This window comes from Acomys minous (genome assembly GCF_964271855.1).
Source record: "Acomys minous genome assembly, chromosome: 3".
Classification (NCBI taxonomy): domain Eukaryota; kingdom Metazoa; phylum Chordata; class Mammalia; order Rodentia; family Muridae; genus Acomys; species Acomys minous.
This window is the reverse complement of record NC_140485.1, coordinates 16,289,481-16,305,179: the sequence shown is the minus strand read 5'-3', so window position 1 is coordinate 16,305,179 and position 15,699 is coordinate 16,289,481. Positions and strand designations below refer to the sequence as shown.

Below are 15,699 nucleotides of genomic sequence, written 5' to 3'. Positions count from 1 at the left end.
GACTTCCGTCTATCTGAACGCTTTGATTGGCTACACTTCGTCCCGCCCTCCAGTCGCGTGGCTTTCCTAAGCAGAAGCGCGTCAGAGACGCGCCAAAATAGAACTTCACGGGAACGCGGAGTTTGCCTTGTGTGCTCCGCCTTCCCCGCCTTGCGTCCGGTGTTCCGGTGCGACAGCGGGAGTGTCTGCGTATTTCTGAGGGGGAGTGCGCACCGCCTACTGCCCCGTCGCGTGCTTGGAGGACTCGGGGGCTCCTGCTAGTAGGACGCGAGGAAGACAGGATGTGATTGAAGTAGCTCTTCTTAAGCCTATTTCGCTATATAGATGATGGAGTTGCCACCGTTCTCAGTCTGTTGGGTTCTTGTGGAACGTAGTGTTGTAGTGGAATGTCTCTTCTTGAGGGTCCTGAAGACTTGAGTTTTTAATCCCAGGGCTACCACAAGCAACTTTAATTTTTAATAGTTCGCTTATTAGCGAGCATTTTAGTTATTAACCAAGTCCTCTAATGATTAGACTAGGTTCTCCTAATAGATTGCGCCACAGCATATGAATATTTCATTAGTAGTTTGTATCTACGGGATAGGAACTTGTAAGTGGAATGATTTTCTTTTAGAACAGTTTTAAGGACAGCGTGCCACAGAACCCAGTACAACAAAGATTGACCTATGCTGTCTCCCTAGCATCATAGTGAGGATTGTGTTCAGCTAGTACTGCCCAATATCAGTTTCGAGCACTGCAAACAAGTAACTGCCTTTATTTTTCTCGTGGTGGTTCCTTGAGAAGTGGTGCTGAATAAAGTCTGTGGGGTACCTTAAATTGTGATGGAGATTAAAAGAATAACTACACAGTGCATAAGGTTTATATTGTAGCATGGAACTTGGCAAACCTATGTGCTAGTCTCAGACACTATAGTAACTTTGCCTTTTTTTTTTTTTACTATGTTTTTACATTTTTAGGAGTGCGGTTGTTGACTTTTAGAAGACATGAGTGGCACATACAGAGGGAGAGGTTTTGGACGAGGAAGATTTCAAAGCTGGAAAAGAGGAAGAGGAGGCGGGACCTTCTCAGGAAGGTGGAGAGAAAGAGAACATGGAGCTGATGGGAGTAGAGCGACAGGAAAGCATACATCTGGTAAGTGTGACCAGTGGTCGGTTTTGTTTCCTCTCAGGAAAGAAACAAGCCAGCAGCCAGTAGATGGGGTGAGTAGGTAAGGGTGCCTGCCACCAAGCCTGATGACCCTCAGGTAGGTCCTTGGAACCTACTTGGTGGAAGGAGAGAACTGATTCCAACAAGCTGTCCTCTGACCTTCCCACGTGCCCTGGTGGCATGTGTGGGCCCACAGTGGACAATACACAAAACGCACGCATGCATGCACGCACGCACGCACAAATGTAAAAGATAAATAAATAAATTAAATAAACCCCAGGGCAGTTTAACTCAAACTTCAGCCTGAACATTAATACTTAATATTTCTCATTGAAACATACAGTTTAGAGTCTATTAATAAAGACTATTTCAGGGGAAAGCCGCGCTTGGTTTTCACTAACCTGCTTTACTTTTTCAGACCAAGCTTCACAACCTTCGCTTCGACAGTCGACGTTGGATCAGCCCGTACCGTACAAGGGCTGGAAGCTTTACTTCTCTGAAGGTAGAGTTAGGGAAGACCCACGAGATACATGGCCGCCTTTGGAGACCACATTCTGTTACCATGGTTCTGTTGAGTTTCTGCTGTAGACCTTTTGCTCTCCCAAACATTTGTTAGGAGCATTGATTTTATATATGTATCACGAAACAAACCAACCGACTGGTGAGTGTTTCAAAAAAAGTGTTTAATGCAAGGAATTGGATATGTATATGGAAGACTGAAAAGGCAGACAGGCAGCATGGAGGCAGCCTCCCAGGAAGTAGTGACTGGAACACAGGTGGCTGAAGCTGGGCGTCCATGGTAACTGAGAACGGAGCAGATGTTACTGGAGCTTGGAACTGTGTTGTTCTGTGCAGTAGCAGAGATGCTGAGGAGACCTGGAACCGAGGGGCTGGAGTGAGCATGCTTCCTGTTGTTCTAGGGTCTGAGCTCACTCTGAAACCCTCTTTCAGCCTCTGCAGATACCTGCATGTGTGGCATACTCAAACACACACACACACACACACACACACATGCTTAAAAGTAAATCTTAAAAAAGAAAAAGAATGAAAGCAAGAATACTTTCTTTCATACATCTTGCCACCTTGCAGCCCTTACAGTGTTTCCAATTGGCTGAACCTAGAGGTTGCCTGGGAACTTGGGCACAGGTGTCAATCAGTGTCACAGCAGGAAACAGAGTAGTGACAGGCTGAATACCAAGAACTAGATGGTATTTGAGGTTTGTGTAGAAAAGAATGCTGTCTATTACCAGACTTTTTTTTACTGAAGTGTAGAGATGTTGCTCCTCCGTTTTCTTATGGTGTCTCCATGTTTATCTCTTACGAGGTGTGGCTTTTGTTCTTAGTTTTATTTATAGCTGTGAGTTTTCCCTCCAGAATTCCAAGTGCTTATGGTCAAGGATCCTGTCTTGTGACAGATTTTCAGTATTCATTCTGGGAATTAATTCCTTTTCCCCTCCTTATTAGTTTGATAGATGTGTTTCATAGAAGATCTGTTGTTCCTTCAGGATACATTAACCACCAACATTTTCATCATTGCCCTAGTAGCTAGCTCAGGGCACTGTAAGTGACCTTTAGATGACTAAAGATGGAATTCAAGAGATATCCTGCTTAAAAGTGGCCCATTTCATTAGACTGTTTTTGTGAGAGAGAAATTTAAAGATCCTATAAAACTTTGTGAACATATAAAAAGGTAGCATTACAATTTTGAGATTACAGTTAAGCATTGGTCCGTCTCAGAATTTGGGAAATTATTTAATAAGTGGCAATTTGAACAAGTAGAATTTACTTTGCAAAGATAGTGATTGACTTTAGCTCTGTTCATGTGCACGGCTTTGCATTTATTACAATGTTTAGGTTAAGTTTACTGTACAAGACTTATATATATGTTAGGTTGTTCAGATTTTAGTTTTCTTAAAGTCTCAGGTATTCATCCCGGTGTTATCCAGATGTAATCACACACAAAGGAGGGGAGAAGGGAACGTGTGGAGTTTCTAGGGGTCTGTCTCAGGAATAGAAAAATGCTTTCATGTGTGATTATTGGTGCTAACGATGTATTTGTTGGGTTAGTTTACAGTAATAACTCTCCTTTTATTGAGAAGATTCAAGCATTTGAGAAGTTCTTCACGAGGCACATCGACTTATATGATAAGGTGAGTGCTTCCTGTAGCGCCGTTGGCCGGCTGCCTTCCTGTGCCCTTTATACTGGGCAGTGTGTTTGCGGGGCTAGTGAGCATGAGGCCCGGAGTTGGATGGGTGTCGCCTGGATCCTGGCTCTGCCGTTTACCAGCAGTGTGCACCTAAGTGAGCTACATTCACCCCACTTTTGCTTTCTCATCCTTGGAGATATTGCTATAAATACCAACTTCAAAAGTTTGTTAAGTATATGTACATAAATATATTTGCAGTATTGCAACTATGTGACAAAACTTTGAATTATTACTGGGTTGGCTACTATATGCGTTCTGAGAGTGTGTACTAAATGGTAAACAACTGTTACATTTAAATTTTAATCTTTTATAGGATGAAATAGAAAGAAAGGGAAGCATTTTGGTGGACTTTAAAGAACTGACAAAAGATGATGAAATGACTAACTTGATTCCAGATATAGAAAACTCACTAAGAGATGCCCCTGAAAAAACCCTGGCATGTATGGGTCTGGCAATACATCAGGTAATTTGGCCAAAATTTTAAAAGGAGCTATCATAGTGTCTGTATGTTTCAGTTGTGAGCCTAACTTTTAATGGCTAAGCCATCTCTCCAGACTGTGTCTGTATGTTTTAAAAGGTACTTTGCTTTTACTAACAGAAGTTGGCTAGAATTTAAAGATTGAGGTCTTCCCCTAAGAGATAGCAAGTTTAGCCTATGTACAATTTACTTGAATTAGTTTGATCTCATTAAGGACACAGAAGTCATACTTACTTCTTGAGGAGGTATCTGACTTCGTGGGAAATGTAAAACAGACATGGTGTTAGGAACTTGGAGCAAAGGACCTGGCCTCAGATGTAGTTTCTTTGATATCAGGAAAATTACATATTTTCCTGAGGCCCCCATATGTTAACTGGAAGTAACGGTATGGTCAGTGCTTCTATCAGTTTTCCTCAGAGACAAATAACACAACACCCTCATAAATGCTTCAAGGTGAAGGGAAGCAGATCCCAGGTCAGGCATCTGGGTGCCTTCATAGGTTGGGGTAGAATGGGGACTGTCAGAGGAAGACATGGGCTTAGGATAGGTCTTAAGGGGTTACTTAGAATCTGGACACAGCAGGGGAGGTCAGGGCATCAGGGTGCAGCAACAGATCATTACACAATTGTGTGTACTGTAGGTTGGCAACCTTGTCTTCAGACCCAGCCAGTCCATTATTTCTCTAGCCAGGCAGCCACATCATCTCTTGACTCTAACGTGCACTAAGCAAGTTCCTTCCCATTCTTCCTGCTCTGGCTTATGCTAAGACATGCCCTACAGAATTTTTTTAGTGAAACCCAGTGGATAATGCCTTTGAGGGCTGTTATTTTATTTTTTGTGTATGAGTGTTTTGCCCACATGTATATATTGTGTGTGACTAGTGTCCAAAGAGGTCAGAAAAAGGCATCGGTTCCTCTAGAACTGGACGTATGGATGATTTTGAGCCACCATGCTGGGAACTGACTCTTGGTCCTTTGCAAGAGCAGCAAATGTTTTTAACTGTTGAGCCATCTCTCTAGCCCTTACTATAAGGACTTTTAATGTTAAGCTTATTTGGGGCAAAAGGTGGTAAGTAACTAGGGATGCTGAGGTTTTCAGGTACAGGTACAAGAAAATCCAAGTCAAACAATCTAAAGCAAAATAAATAGTCACACTCAAGTATCAGTCTTTTAAATGACTACCAGAGCACTGTTTATTGTTTTCTGGGCTGTTCACGAACTTTGGGTTCTCTATGAGAATTCTGCTTAAAGAGAACATTTGTTTTTCAATTTTTGACTAAGGTATTAACTAAGGACCTTGAAAGGCATGCAGCTGAATTACAAGCTCAAGAGGGATTGTCTAATGCTGGTGAGACAATGGTAAATGTGCCACATATCTATGCAAGGTGAGAAACTTGATGCTTTTTTTTTTTCTCAATAACTTTGGTTATTGTATAAACAAATACAATTTGTGAATTTTTTAATATGTACCTAAAATGTTACTTTGTTTTTATTTTCCTCCCATCCTGGGCTGGCTCTTCTTATTTCACCTCTCAGCTTTTGACTGGATTCCGTCCTCCCCTCAAACAGCCCCGCTTCTGTCTTCCTAGCACAGAAGCGTTACCCTCCCTTGTTCCCCCCTCCTGTCTCCCTTCAGACTTGTTCCCCCACTCTTATGACCCTGTCTGCTTTCATGTCTCTGTAAATATCAACTTCGCGAATGAGAACAAGCCAGCTGTGTGTGTATTTCTCAGTCTTGTGTTTCTGTTTAACGTAATGATCTCCAGTTCTATTTTCATTCAAGTGTCATAATTCATTCTTGTTTATAATTTAATACAATCCCATTATGTACCACAGTTTCCTTACCTGCTTATCTATTACAGACATCTAGGCTAGTTCCTTACTTGGCTATTGTAGAGAGTATAGCCATAAACAAGAGTGTGCAGTATCTCTGTGTGCTCACTTGGGATCCTTCAGGTTTATACTTAGTGGTACAGCTGCGTCAGTTGATAATTCTATTTGTCATTTTTTAGGGATCTCATATTGATTTACCAGTTTAGATTCCCATCAGCTGTCTATAAGTGATTCTGACAGCATTTGTTGTCATTTTTTTGTTATTGATAGTCATTCTGACTGAGATGAAGTCTCAAAGCAGTTTTAATTTGCTCTTCCCTAATGCCTAATGACAGCAAAATCTGTTGGTCATTTGTATCTTTTCCCTTGTGAACTACATTCAGTGTATTCTTTCTTGTTCATGTTAGTTAGAGTAGTAGAAAGTATTTAGAAACAGGAACCTTGGATTGCTGAGATAGCCCAGTGGGTAAGAGGTGCCGCCGCTGAGCCTGATGACCTGGGCTCAGTCCCCAGAACCCCTGCGGTGGATGGAGAGAACCGGCTCCCACGTGTCGTCCTCTGACTTCCACATGCGTGCACATGCACACACACAACCACGTGTCGTCCTCTGACTTCCACATGCGTGCACATGCACACACACAACCACGTGTCGTCCTCTGACTTCCACATGTGTGCACATGCACACACACAACCACGTGTCGTCCTCTGACTTCCACATACGTGCACATACACACACACACATTTGTAGATGCTAAGAACAATAACAACAACAACAAAGTAGCAGAGCCAGAATAAGAACCTGAGGCTATAAGCAGAAAACCAATGTTTCTTGCTAATTTGATACCATAATCAAATCAGGTTACTGAGAATTATTCACAGACATCGTGAAACAAGTTAACATTTTTCTACTCAAGTAAGCTGATTTCCCAACCTGAAAACTTGGTTTTAACTTGTAAAGGCAACTGTATAAATGTGATAATTTGTGGAGTGTGCTTTGTTAAATTCTTAGATTTACATTGGCACAAGGGAGTTACTCTTTGTAGTATTTTCAGATTTGTAAATTCTTTAAACTTAGGGCTTCATTTTTCTTTTCCAAAATTTCTTTTCCAAAAGAAGATTTTGCAATGTTCTTTAAAAAGAAGTTAGACGGAGTAATGTACACATCATTAATCCCAGCACCCAAGAAGGTGATCTCAAAGTTCAAGACCTGCCTCAAAACAACAGCAAAAACCGGGGTGGGATGGAGGGGGCGCGGAAAGGGGGGAAGGGAAGGAAGAGAAAGGAAAAAAAAATTTAAAAAAGTTAGAATTTTCCTTTTGGTTTTTGTTTGTTTTGTTTTGTTTTAGGTTTTGGATTTTTGTTTTGTTTTTCAAGACAGTTTCTCTGTGTAGCCTTGGCTGTCCTGGACTTGCCTTGCAAACCAGATTGGCCTTGAACTCACAGCGAAGTGCCTGCTTCTGCCTCCTGAGTCCTGGGATTAAAGAGGTGCACCACCACGCTCAGCTTCCTTTTTTCTTCTTTAATACTTCCCCTCCCAGTCAGCAATATATGGGAGTTAACATTTTTCATTTTTTATAAAATTTAACTCATGATATTTCTGGTCTATAGAGAGATGAATTCTGTGGCTGCTCCCAAAAGGAACTTGTGAAAATACATCTCTCATTCATTCTAAGTTTAGAGATAGACACATCCTTTTTTTATTTTTAGAGTGTACAACTATGAGCCCTTAACACACCTCAAGAATGTCCGAGCTACTTACTATGGAAAGTACATCTCTATAAGAGGGACTGTGGTTCGAGTCAGTAACATTAAGCCTCTTTGCACCAAGATGGCTTTTCGTTGTGCTGCATGTGGAGAGATTCAGAGTTTCCCTCTTCCAGATGGAAAGTACAATCTTCCTACCAAGGTGATATGTTCAGTGACTGACTTTATCTTATCTTCTTTACCGAGAAGGCATCTCAGTTAATAGAAAACACTTACCAATGTTTTTGAACAGAGGTGCAACGTAGCGAATGCCCTTTCTCTTAGAATTTATTATGTCTCATGACTTGGTTTAGAAGGCTGGACGACCCCTCACCTGGGTAATTCCGCCTCCCTGTCTTTAAGGAGTTGCCATCACATGATGGGTGAAGCACATAGACTAGCTTCCTACCTTTCTTGTGGTCTGGTGTTGGCTTTTCACAGTATAGCAGATCAGAGTTTGTAGTCTACTCATGGCTAATGACAGCTGCTCTAGAAAGAGATCAGTAGGTAGGCAGAAGGCTGCATTCCATAAGCCAGCCTTGAAAAGCATGCAGAATGACTTCTGTCGTAGTTGAGCCAGTCACAGACTGCCCAGATTCCAGGAGAGGAAGTTGGCTCCTGCTCCTGGTAGGGGTTACACTGACTGCTGCATATGTGCTACAGTGCCTCAAGCTTGTAGATGCATCTTGAGCTCCAAACACCAAACAAATGACTTAGGAAAACTTGAACACAACTTGCATATCCAATGAGAACTGCTTGTCAAGTGGCCAGTGCTGTGAAGGGGCTGGAGGAGAGCTGAGGGTAATGAAGATCCTTAGTGACGATTGGGCCAAAGCATGTGCACAGAGGGAGGGGGGCAGCCGGGGAGACCAAGCCCTGGGAGCCTGCCTGGGATGCAGGAAGGTGTAGTGTATGAGCTGGGGATAGGTGGGGAGCGTTGACTACGCACAGCAAAAAATAAGTACAGCAGAGGAGAAGGGGCAGCCAGAAAAGGGCCAAGGATGACATCGGAAGATTGTAGCAAGAAGTGGGCGAGGTTTTGCCCTAGATTTGTTAAGGTGTGATCATGGCTTGCCAGAAGCTGAACGTAAATTGCCTCTTTTGCAGTGTCCTGTGCCCGCATGTCGAGGGAGGTCGTTTGCTCCTTTGCGCAGCTCTCCTCTCACAGTTACAATGGACTGGCAATTGATCAAGTAAGCGCTCAGACCATTATATAAAAGAGGCATTCTCGCTTTGCTCAGTAAATCTGTGATGTTATTATATGTACCGTGGCAATGCTTATTTGATGAGCCCATGCTTTAAAATGATGGTATCTCTTTGAAATTGCTTGGGCACTGGATTCCAGAAAGGACGAGGTATTGCATCCCACTGCTGCTGAGAGTGGCTCATCTTGTATCCAGATGAAGTGATTGATTGCACACTCCATGGTGGACTGCGATGAGGTTGAAGCTTTAGATAAAGAACCATTTAAAATTGGGCTGCTTTATGTATGCTCTCATTTTCTGTTCAGCAGGTTACATTTACTCTTGGCTTGTTTTACAAGTCAGGCACTATTTCTATATTTTTTTAAAGATGTTTTTATGTATAGTATGTCTGTCTGAATGTATGGCGTGAGTGGGTGAGTGCCCATGGAGGTGAGAAGAAGGGCACTGGGCCCCAGGGCTGAAGTTACAGACAGTTCACAGGTGCGGGGTCCTCTGGGAGAGCAGTAGTGCTCGTCACCACTGAGCATCTCTCCAGCCTCCTCGTGTATGCATTTTTATTATAAAGAGTTTGACAGCTCCTCAAGCCTATGTAGTGTTATCTTCCCTGCTGTTAGTGAGAAGTCGGATGCTGTTTGGACTCCCATTCCCTGAAGAGTGCTGGGCGCTACCCCCTTTGTTATCTCTTTTTCCATGCAGTTATGAAGGAATATTTAGTTACCCTCATGCCCTTGACACCTTTTGTCCCTGAGTTGTCTTTAGCTGACAGTACACCATGCATTGTTTTCTCCTTGGGTTTCCTGTCTGGTGTATCCCTTAGGACATTACCCATTGCCTTGTGTTGGCCTTACCCCTTCATTTTTCTGCTTTCTAAGTTAAATTGGACTTTTGTTGTAGCAGTTGTAGAAATGTTTGCCTTTTATGTGCTTTGTTGTTAATGTATTGAGTCAGTAACTGTTGTGCTCATGTGTAACACGTGCCCACAGGTCTTCCTTAGCCTCTTGAGCGCTGGGTTACAGACATGCACCACTTGGGCTGACCGTGTGATTTTATTTTTCTGATTTCAGACTGTCCTCCCTGTGTTCTGGTCTCAGAGAACACTTTTTATTTCATTTTATGACATGCCCTCAGGCTCCTGGGTTTTTCTTTTCTTTTCCTTGAATTATTGCCATTTCAAAGATGAGGTGAGAAGTTGTTAGGAGAGGAGGGCTGGTCTCTGTTGCTCTCTGCGGCTTGGAGGTCTTCCTCCTCTGCAGGCCTTCCCCTCAGTAAGCCGGGGAGTGTTGGGTATTGCGGTCGGTCGTTCTCGAGTTGGTTTAGGCTTCTCAGATGCTGAAATGAGGAGGCGTTATTCTGGAGTTGAGATAGCCTTGCGCTCCTCCCTTAAAAGGCATTTGCTTACTTCTATAGAGCACTGCTCCCTTCCCTTCCCTACCTGACTGCTCACTCCTTCCAAACAAATTCTAAATGCTTATTTCTGTACTGTCCACTGCTGCCCACCATCTACCCCATTTTGATAGCCTCTTGGGGCTCTGCTGAAAATCTGGGGTGCCACTTCTCTCTACCCTTGTGAGTTTTACCTGTGCATTCTAGACTTCATTTTGCTTCGTCCATCACTACTTTACTATTTACTGTTTTTAGAAATTTCCGTAATGCCTCCTTTGTTGATGCCCCTTTCGCATGTTCCAAACTTGTCTTCACTTCTTTGGTGAGTTATTTGTTGGATTCTTGAGTGAGTGCTAGGTGAGTGAATACACATGTTCATTCTGCTGTCCTGAATTGGAAACTGCTAACGTGATTTTGGATATATCACTGAATTCCTTAAAAACCAGTTTGCCTTCATCTAGAACAGCGTTATATAGATCCTGACTACTCAGCATCTGTATAGAAACAACTGAAAGTAAGATGTATTCTAACTGAAAACGTGGCATGCCTTAGAATCCAGGAACTGATGTCGGACACACAGAGAGAACCAGGCCGGATCCCTCGAACAATAGAATGTGAACTTGTTCATGATCTCGTCGACAGTTGTGTCCCAGGAGATACAGTGACTGTTACTGGAATTGTCAAAGTCTCAAATACTGAAGAAGGTATGCTGTATCTTCCATGCCCGTCTCTCAACAGTGGTAGGTTAGCTTCTTTCCCTGTTTGATACACTTCTGCCTCTTCGGATAACTTAGGAGATTCCTTGTTCCTTATGTCACATGAAGTGTTGGTGTCTGATGCTTGTAGTTCAGCCCTCAGGAAGCTGAAGGAGAAGGGTTGTCACAGTTTGAGGTTAGTCTTGAGGCCTTGTCTCTAAAAAGCCTCAAGTGAATAAAAGTCACTGAGTTATAAATCTTGTTTAACCTTCTAGTCAAGTTTTGTTTGGAAAATGAAAACATACATTTAATATTTTGAATTTACAGGTTCTCGAAATAAGAATGATAAGTGCATGTTCCTTTTGTACATTGAAGCAAATTCTGTTAGCAACAGCAAAGGACAGAAAGCACAGACGGCAGAGGGTGGGTGTAAGCATGGAGCGCTGATGGAGTTCTCACTTAAAGACTTGTATGCTGTCCAGGAGATCCAGGCTGAAGAGAACCTGCTTAAGCTCATTGTCAAGTATGTATCAAGTTACCCGAGGCTTTGTTATGGGTGTGCATGGCAGCATGCCCTCTGTTATGGGTGTGCATGGCGGCATGCCGTCTGTTATGGGTGTGCATGGCAGCGTGCCATCTGTTATGGGTGTGCATGGCGGCATGCCCTCTGTTATGGGTGTGCATGGCGGCATGCCGTCTGTTATGGGTGTGCATGGCGGCGTGCCGTCTGTTATGGGTGTGCATGGCGGCGTGCCGTCTGTTATGAGTGTGCATGGCGGCGTGCCGTCTGTTATGGGTGTGCATGGCGGCGTGCCCTCTGTTATGGGTGTGCATGGCAGCGTGCCCTCTGTTATGGGTGTGCATGGCGGCGTGCCCTCTGTTATGGGTGTGCATGGCGGCGTTCCCTCTGTTATGGGTGTGCATGGCGGCGTGCCCTATGTTATGGGTGTGCATGGCGGCGTGCCCTATGTTATGGGTGTGCATGGCGGCGTGCCCTCTGTTATGGGTGTGCATGGCGGCGTTCCCTCTGTTATGGGTGTGCATGGCGGCGTTCCCTCTGTTATGGGTGTGCATGGCGGCGTGCCCTCTGTTATGAGTGTGCATGGCGGCGTTCCCTCTGTTATGGGTGTGCATGGCAGCATGCCGTCTGTTATGGGTGTGCATGGCAGCATACTCTTGTTACTCGTCAAAAACTCCAGACAGAGTGCTTAACAAATTTGAGTCCATAGGCCAATAAAGCTTGCTGTCTTTTGGTCCAGGACTTGCGAAAGTTTTTATGTTTTTGAGTGGCTAAGACAAAAAGACAAAATGATTACTTTGTAACACATAAAAGTAGGTGAAATTCAGGTGTTGGTGCCTGTGAATAAGGACAGAGCCACATTCAGTGACTTCCATGATATCCCAGCTGCCTTTGCACTGTGGTGACAGAGTGGGTGGTAGCAACGAAAATATACACATGACAATGGATGTTTGTGCTAATACCTTTTTAGAAAAAGTGTTGCCCAGCTTAACTGATGCCGTCTCACACACTTCCATGTAGGTGTTAGTTAATAGTGCACTGACCATAATTAATATAGTATGCTTTTGGCATTCGATAGTTTGGGAGTAATTTTGAAGAAATGGGGACAATCAAGAGGCTGAACTTGCCATACCAGGGGAGGTGAAGAAGGCAGACTTGGACTGCGTTCTGGGAGGAAACTGACCTGTCGTGCTTTCCTTCTTTCAAGGTTTTGGGCTCGAGAATTGAGACTTTTTCTTTTTTGCCAATTGAAGAAAGTTTTGAATTACTTGAGTTCTTGTCCTTAAACTCTCAGACTTCCCCTCCAGATAGCCATCCTGATGTACTCTGGGAAAGCTAGTGCTATGACAGGTCAGCATGTGTAAGCTACATAGGAGTTGTCTGAGCAGGCAGGCAGTTGCTTAAGGAGCAGCCATATTGCAACTCAGGCGCCTCTGTCATTCCTCTAAAAAGTGAGGTGTAGCATCTCAGTGGTCCTTTCACATTGTCTTGTTTGTGCTCTCATTATCCAAACTAGAGTTTTTCAGGGCCTTTCATTTTATTTATCTAGCAGATTGGCAAATGAGGTGGGCTATATTTTTCACTATATATATTAGTGAAAAATGCCCCACCTGTCTCACTTGCATATTGTTAGTGGTCGTCTTCTACACTACATGTTGGAGATTTGAGACTGAGTCAATACAGGCTACAAGGCTGCAATTAGTTACATGCTGGATCTTTGGAAAGTATATTGGCCAATACTAGGTGACAGAACAGAGAAGATAGTATTAGAATTGCCAATATATGGCAAGTCACGCTTCAGTTTAGATTTCTTGGGAAGCAAGATTTACTTAAATGTCATGTATTTGGGAGAAGAGCTCAGAAATAGCAGGAAGGCAGGAGTAATACAGAGAGGGGATGGCAGCTGGGCCGGGATCGCTAGTGAGGTCACCGTAGGCTGCCTCCTGGGGACCTAGATTTGAGGAGCAGCCCAGCACTTCTGTTTTGCCCTGTGACTACTGAGGATGCTTCTGTGGCCGTAGGAAAGTCTGTGATAGACAGCACAGTGCTTGGCAGGAAGTGAGTGGCAGTTAGACGGGAACTTGGTAAAGATGAGCTCCAAGTGCACCTGCTTGTGTTTACATTTATTAAATAAACAGAAGGAAGATTTACACTTTACTCCTGGTTACTACCCTGTGCATTTTTAGTTGTTCCTTGCTTACAAGTCTCCATATGCAAATGTGTGTGTGTGTTTGTATGCACATGCATGTGTGCATGCATTATGTTGACGATCAAGTATCTTTCTTGTGTTTCTCGATCACTAAGCAGCTTATGTTTTGAGCCTGTCGGTCAGTGAGCCTGGAGTTTAGGCTTGGCTAGGCTGGTCAGTGAGCACCAGGACCCGGCGGTCTCTATCCCCAGTGCTCAGCCCTGTGCCTGGCTTTTTATGTGGTGCTGGGAGTCTGGCATCCTTGTGCTTTCACAGCAAGCACGCTACAGGCCGGAGCATCTTGCCAGCCCTTGTAGATCTGTTGTCTTATTCACATTTGTAATCTGAATCGAGCTGAAAAGAAATGAAATTTTATATCACCTTCAAATGCTAATATTTGTGTTGAGCTTACTCATCGGTGTCCTCCTTTCAGTGGCTTTACTACACAGATCCAAAATGTCTGATTAAAAAAAAAACCCAAAACACTTGGAAACACAGAAGACCTGATAATAGCACATTTTATGTGTTAGTTCTGTCAGATCAGCTGTATACCGTATGTATTCTTTACGATGTTTTGCAAGCACTCCCTCAGGCTCGTGCATTTTACAACATTCTTCCTTTTATAGATTAAATAAGACTTTTAAAAAGTTTACCGTAAGAATAAACTTGTAAGGTTGAGGTAATGTAAAATTTGTCCATTCCCCCCCCCACTACCCCCGGCTTTGGATACTAAAGGAAATTAAGCAAATTATAACATAGATATTCTAATGCATTTATGATATTTAAATTAGAATTTAAAATTGTATTCTATTTTTCAGCTCACTTTGTCCTGTCATTTTTGGTCATGAAGTAAGTATATTATTTCAGCTTCATTCAAAAAGTATGTCAAATTGGAAATATTAATATTTAAAAGTAATGACATTGTCCTACCAGTTATTAATGCTTTAATGTGAATCATCGTTCAATTTAACAGCAGTTCTCAACCTATGGGGCGGGGTTGCATATCAGATAATCTGCATATCAGATATTTATATTATGATTCATAACACTAATAAGTGTACAATTTTGAAGTACTGTATAAGGAAATAATTTTTTGGTTGTGGGTCACTACAACATGAGGAGCTGTATTAAAGGATTACAGCCTTAGGAAGGTTGACAGCCACTGGTTTATAACTGGACTGTGTGGAAGGCAAGTAATACCTGTAAACTGTCAGTGGTTACTGGGCATGGACCCCTCTCAAAGTGAGTAGGCACCAACGTAAGCACAGAGGTGCTTCCCACTTTGGAATGGATTGTTGCCTTACAAAGTTGTTCTTAGCAATTGCTAAGATACCACTAGTTGTTTTTAATCATTTTTTTTTCAACAGAGTTTGTTTCTAGACAATTTTGGTTTTTGGGACAGACTTTTTCTTTGTTGTTCTAGGTAGCTTTGAGCCCATAATCCTCCTGCATCTGTATCTCAAGCGCTGGGATTGCAGACATGCATGGGGCTTTGCTTCTCGACTTTATTGTAAAATAAATAAATTAATAAAATTCAGTCATGTTTAAAAAGTATCCTGACTAGCCAGGCGTGGTGGCACACACCTTTAATCCCAGCACTCGGGAGGCAGAGGCAGGTGGATCTCTGTGAGTTTGAAGCCAGCCTGGTCTACAAAGCGAGTCCAGAACAGCCAAGGCTACATGGAAAAACCCTGTCTGGAAAAACAAACTAACCAGCAGATAACTAAAAGCACCCTGCTGGTGGAGTAGCTCAGGGCAGAGCCTTGACTGGCCCGCATGGCTGTGAGCATGCAGGAGTGTGGACACACAGGAGTGTGAGCAAGCAGGAGTGTGAACACGCAGGAGTGCCTCCTACTAGTTATCTTTGTGTTGCTTTTCTGTCTCTCTCCTTCTGCACTTGAGCTTGTTAAAGCAGGACTGACGTTAGCGCTGTTTGGTGGTAGCCAGAAGTATGCAGACGACAAAAACAGGATTCCCATTCGAGGAGACCCACACGTCCTAATTGTTGGAGATCCAGGCTTGGGAAAGAGTCAAATGCTGCAGGTAGAAAATCTTCCTTGGCATTTTTCCTTTTGCTTATATAATGTATGAGGTGACGTTTCTCAAAGCATGACACATTTGGGTTGCAGGGGATCTAGGTTGTCTAGGGGTACAGAGGAACTGGATTTGTGTGAGTAATACACACTGCGTGTGTGGACTTGTTTTCACATCAAGCCAGCATCCTGCCACACAGATTACACAGGCAGCCTGGTCCATGGAGGCTGCAACTATGATGTCCACCATTGCACCTAGTCGTGCTTTG

General features: G+C 43.2%; 1 protein-coding gene across 3 annotated transcripts in view; it reads left to right on the top strand.

The window, feature by feature from the left end:
* Window positions 1-27: 27 nt before the first annotated feature.
* MCM8 (minichromosome maintenance 8 homologous recombination repair factor) overlaps window positions 28-15,699 on the top strand; it is a 30,723-nt gene continuing 15,051 nt past the window's right edge. Inside the window, exons 1-12 of one of the 3 annotated variants that reach the window (XM_084776858.1) lie at window positions 28-283; window positions 957-1,131; window positions 1,565-1,648; window positions 3,214-3,296; window positions 3,667-3,816; window positions 5,112-5,215; window positions 7,371-7,569; window positions 8,514-8,599; window positions 10,547-10,698; window positions 11,017-11,212; window positions 14,216-14,246; window positions 15,300-15,440. In XM_084776858.1, the coding sequence (XP_084632984.1) occupies window positions 984-1,131; window positions 1,565-1,648; window positions 3,214-3,296; window positions 3,667-3,816; window positions 5,112-5,215; window positions 7,371-7,569; window positions 8,514-8,599; window positions 10,547-10,698; window positions 11,017-11,212; window positions 14,216-14,246; window positions 15,300-15,440 (1,374 nt within the window). In that variant the 5' untranslated portion in view covers window positions 28-283; window positions 957-983. Of the gene's footprint in view, window positions 293-956; window positions 1,132-1,564; window positions 1,649-1,677; window positions 1,808-3,213; window positions 3,297-3,666; window positions 3,817-5,111; window positions 5,216-7,370; window positions 7,570-8,513; window positions 8,600-10,546; window positions 10,699-11,016; window positions 11,213-14,215; window positions 14,247-15,299; window positions 15,441-15,699 lie in introns of those variants that run through there. The other 2 variants (XM_084776857.1, XM_084776859.1) reach the window with 2 other exon arrangements.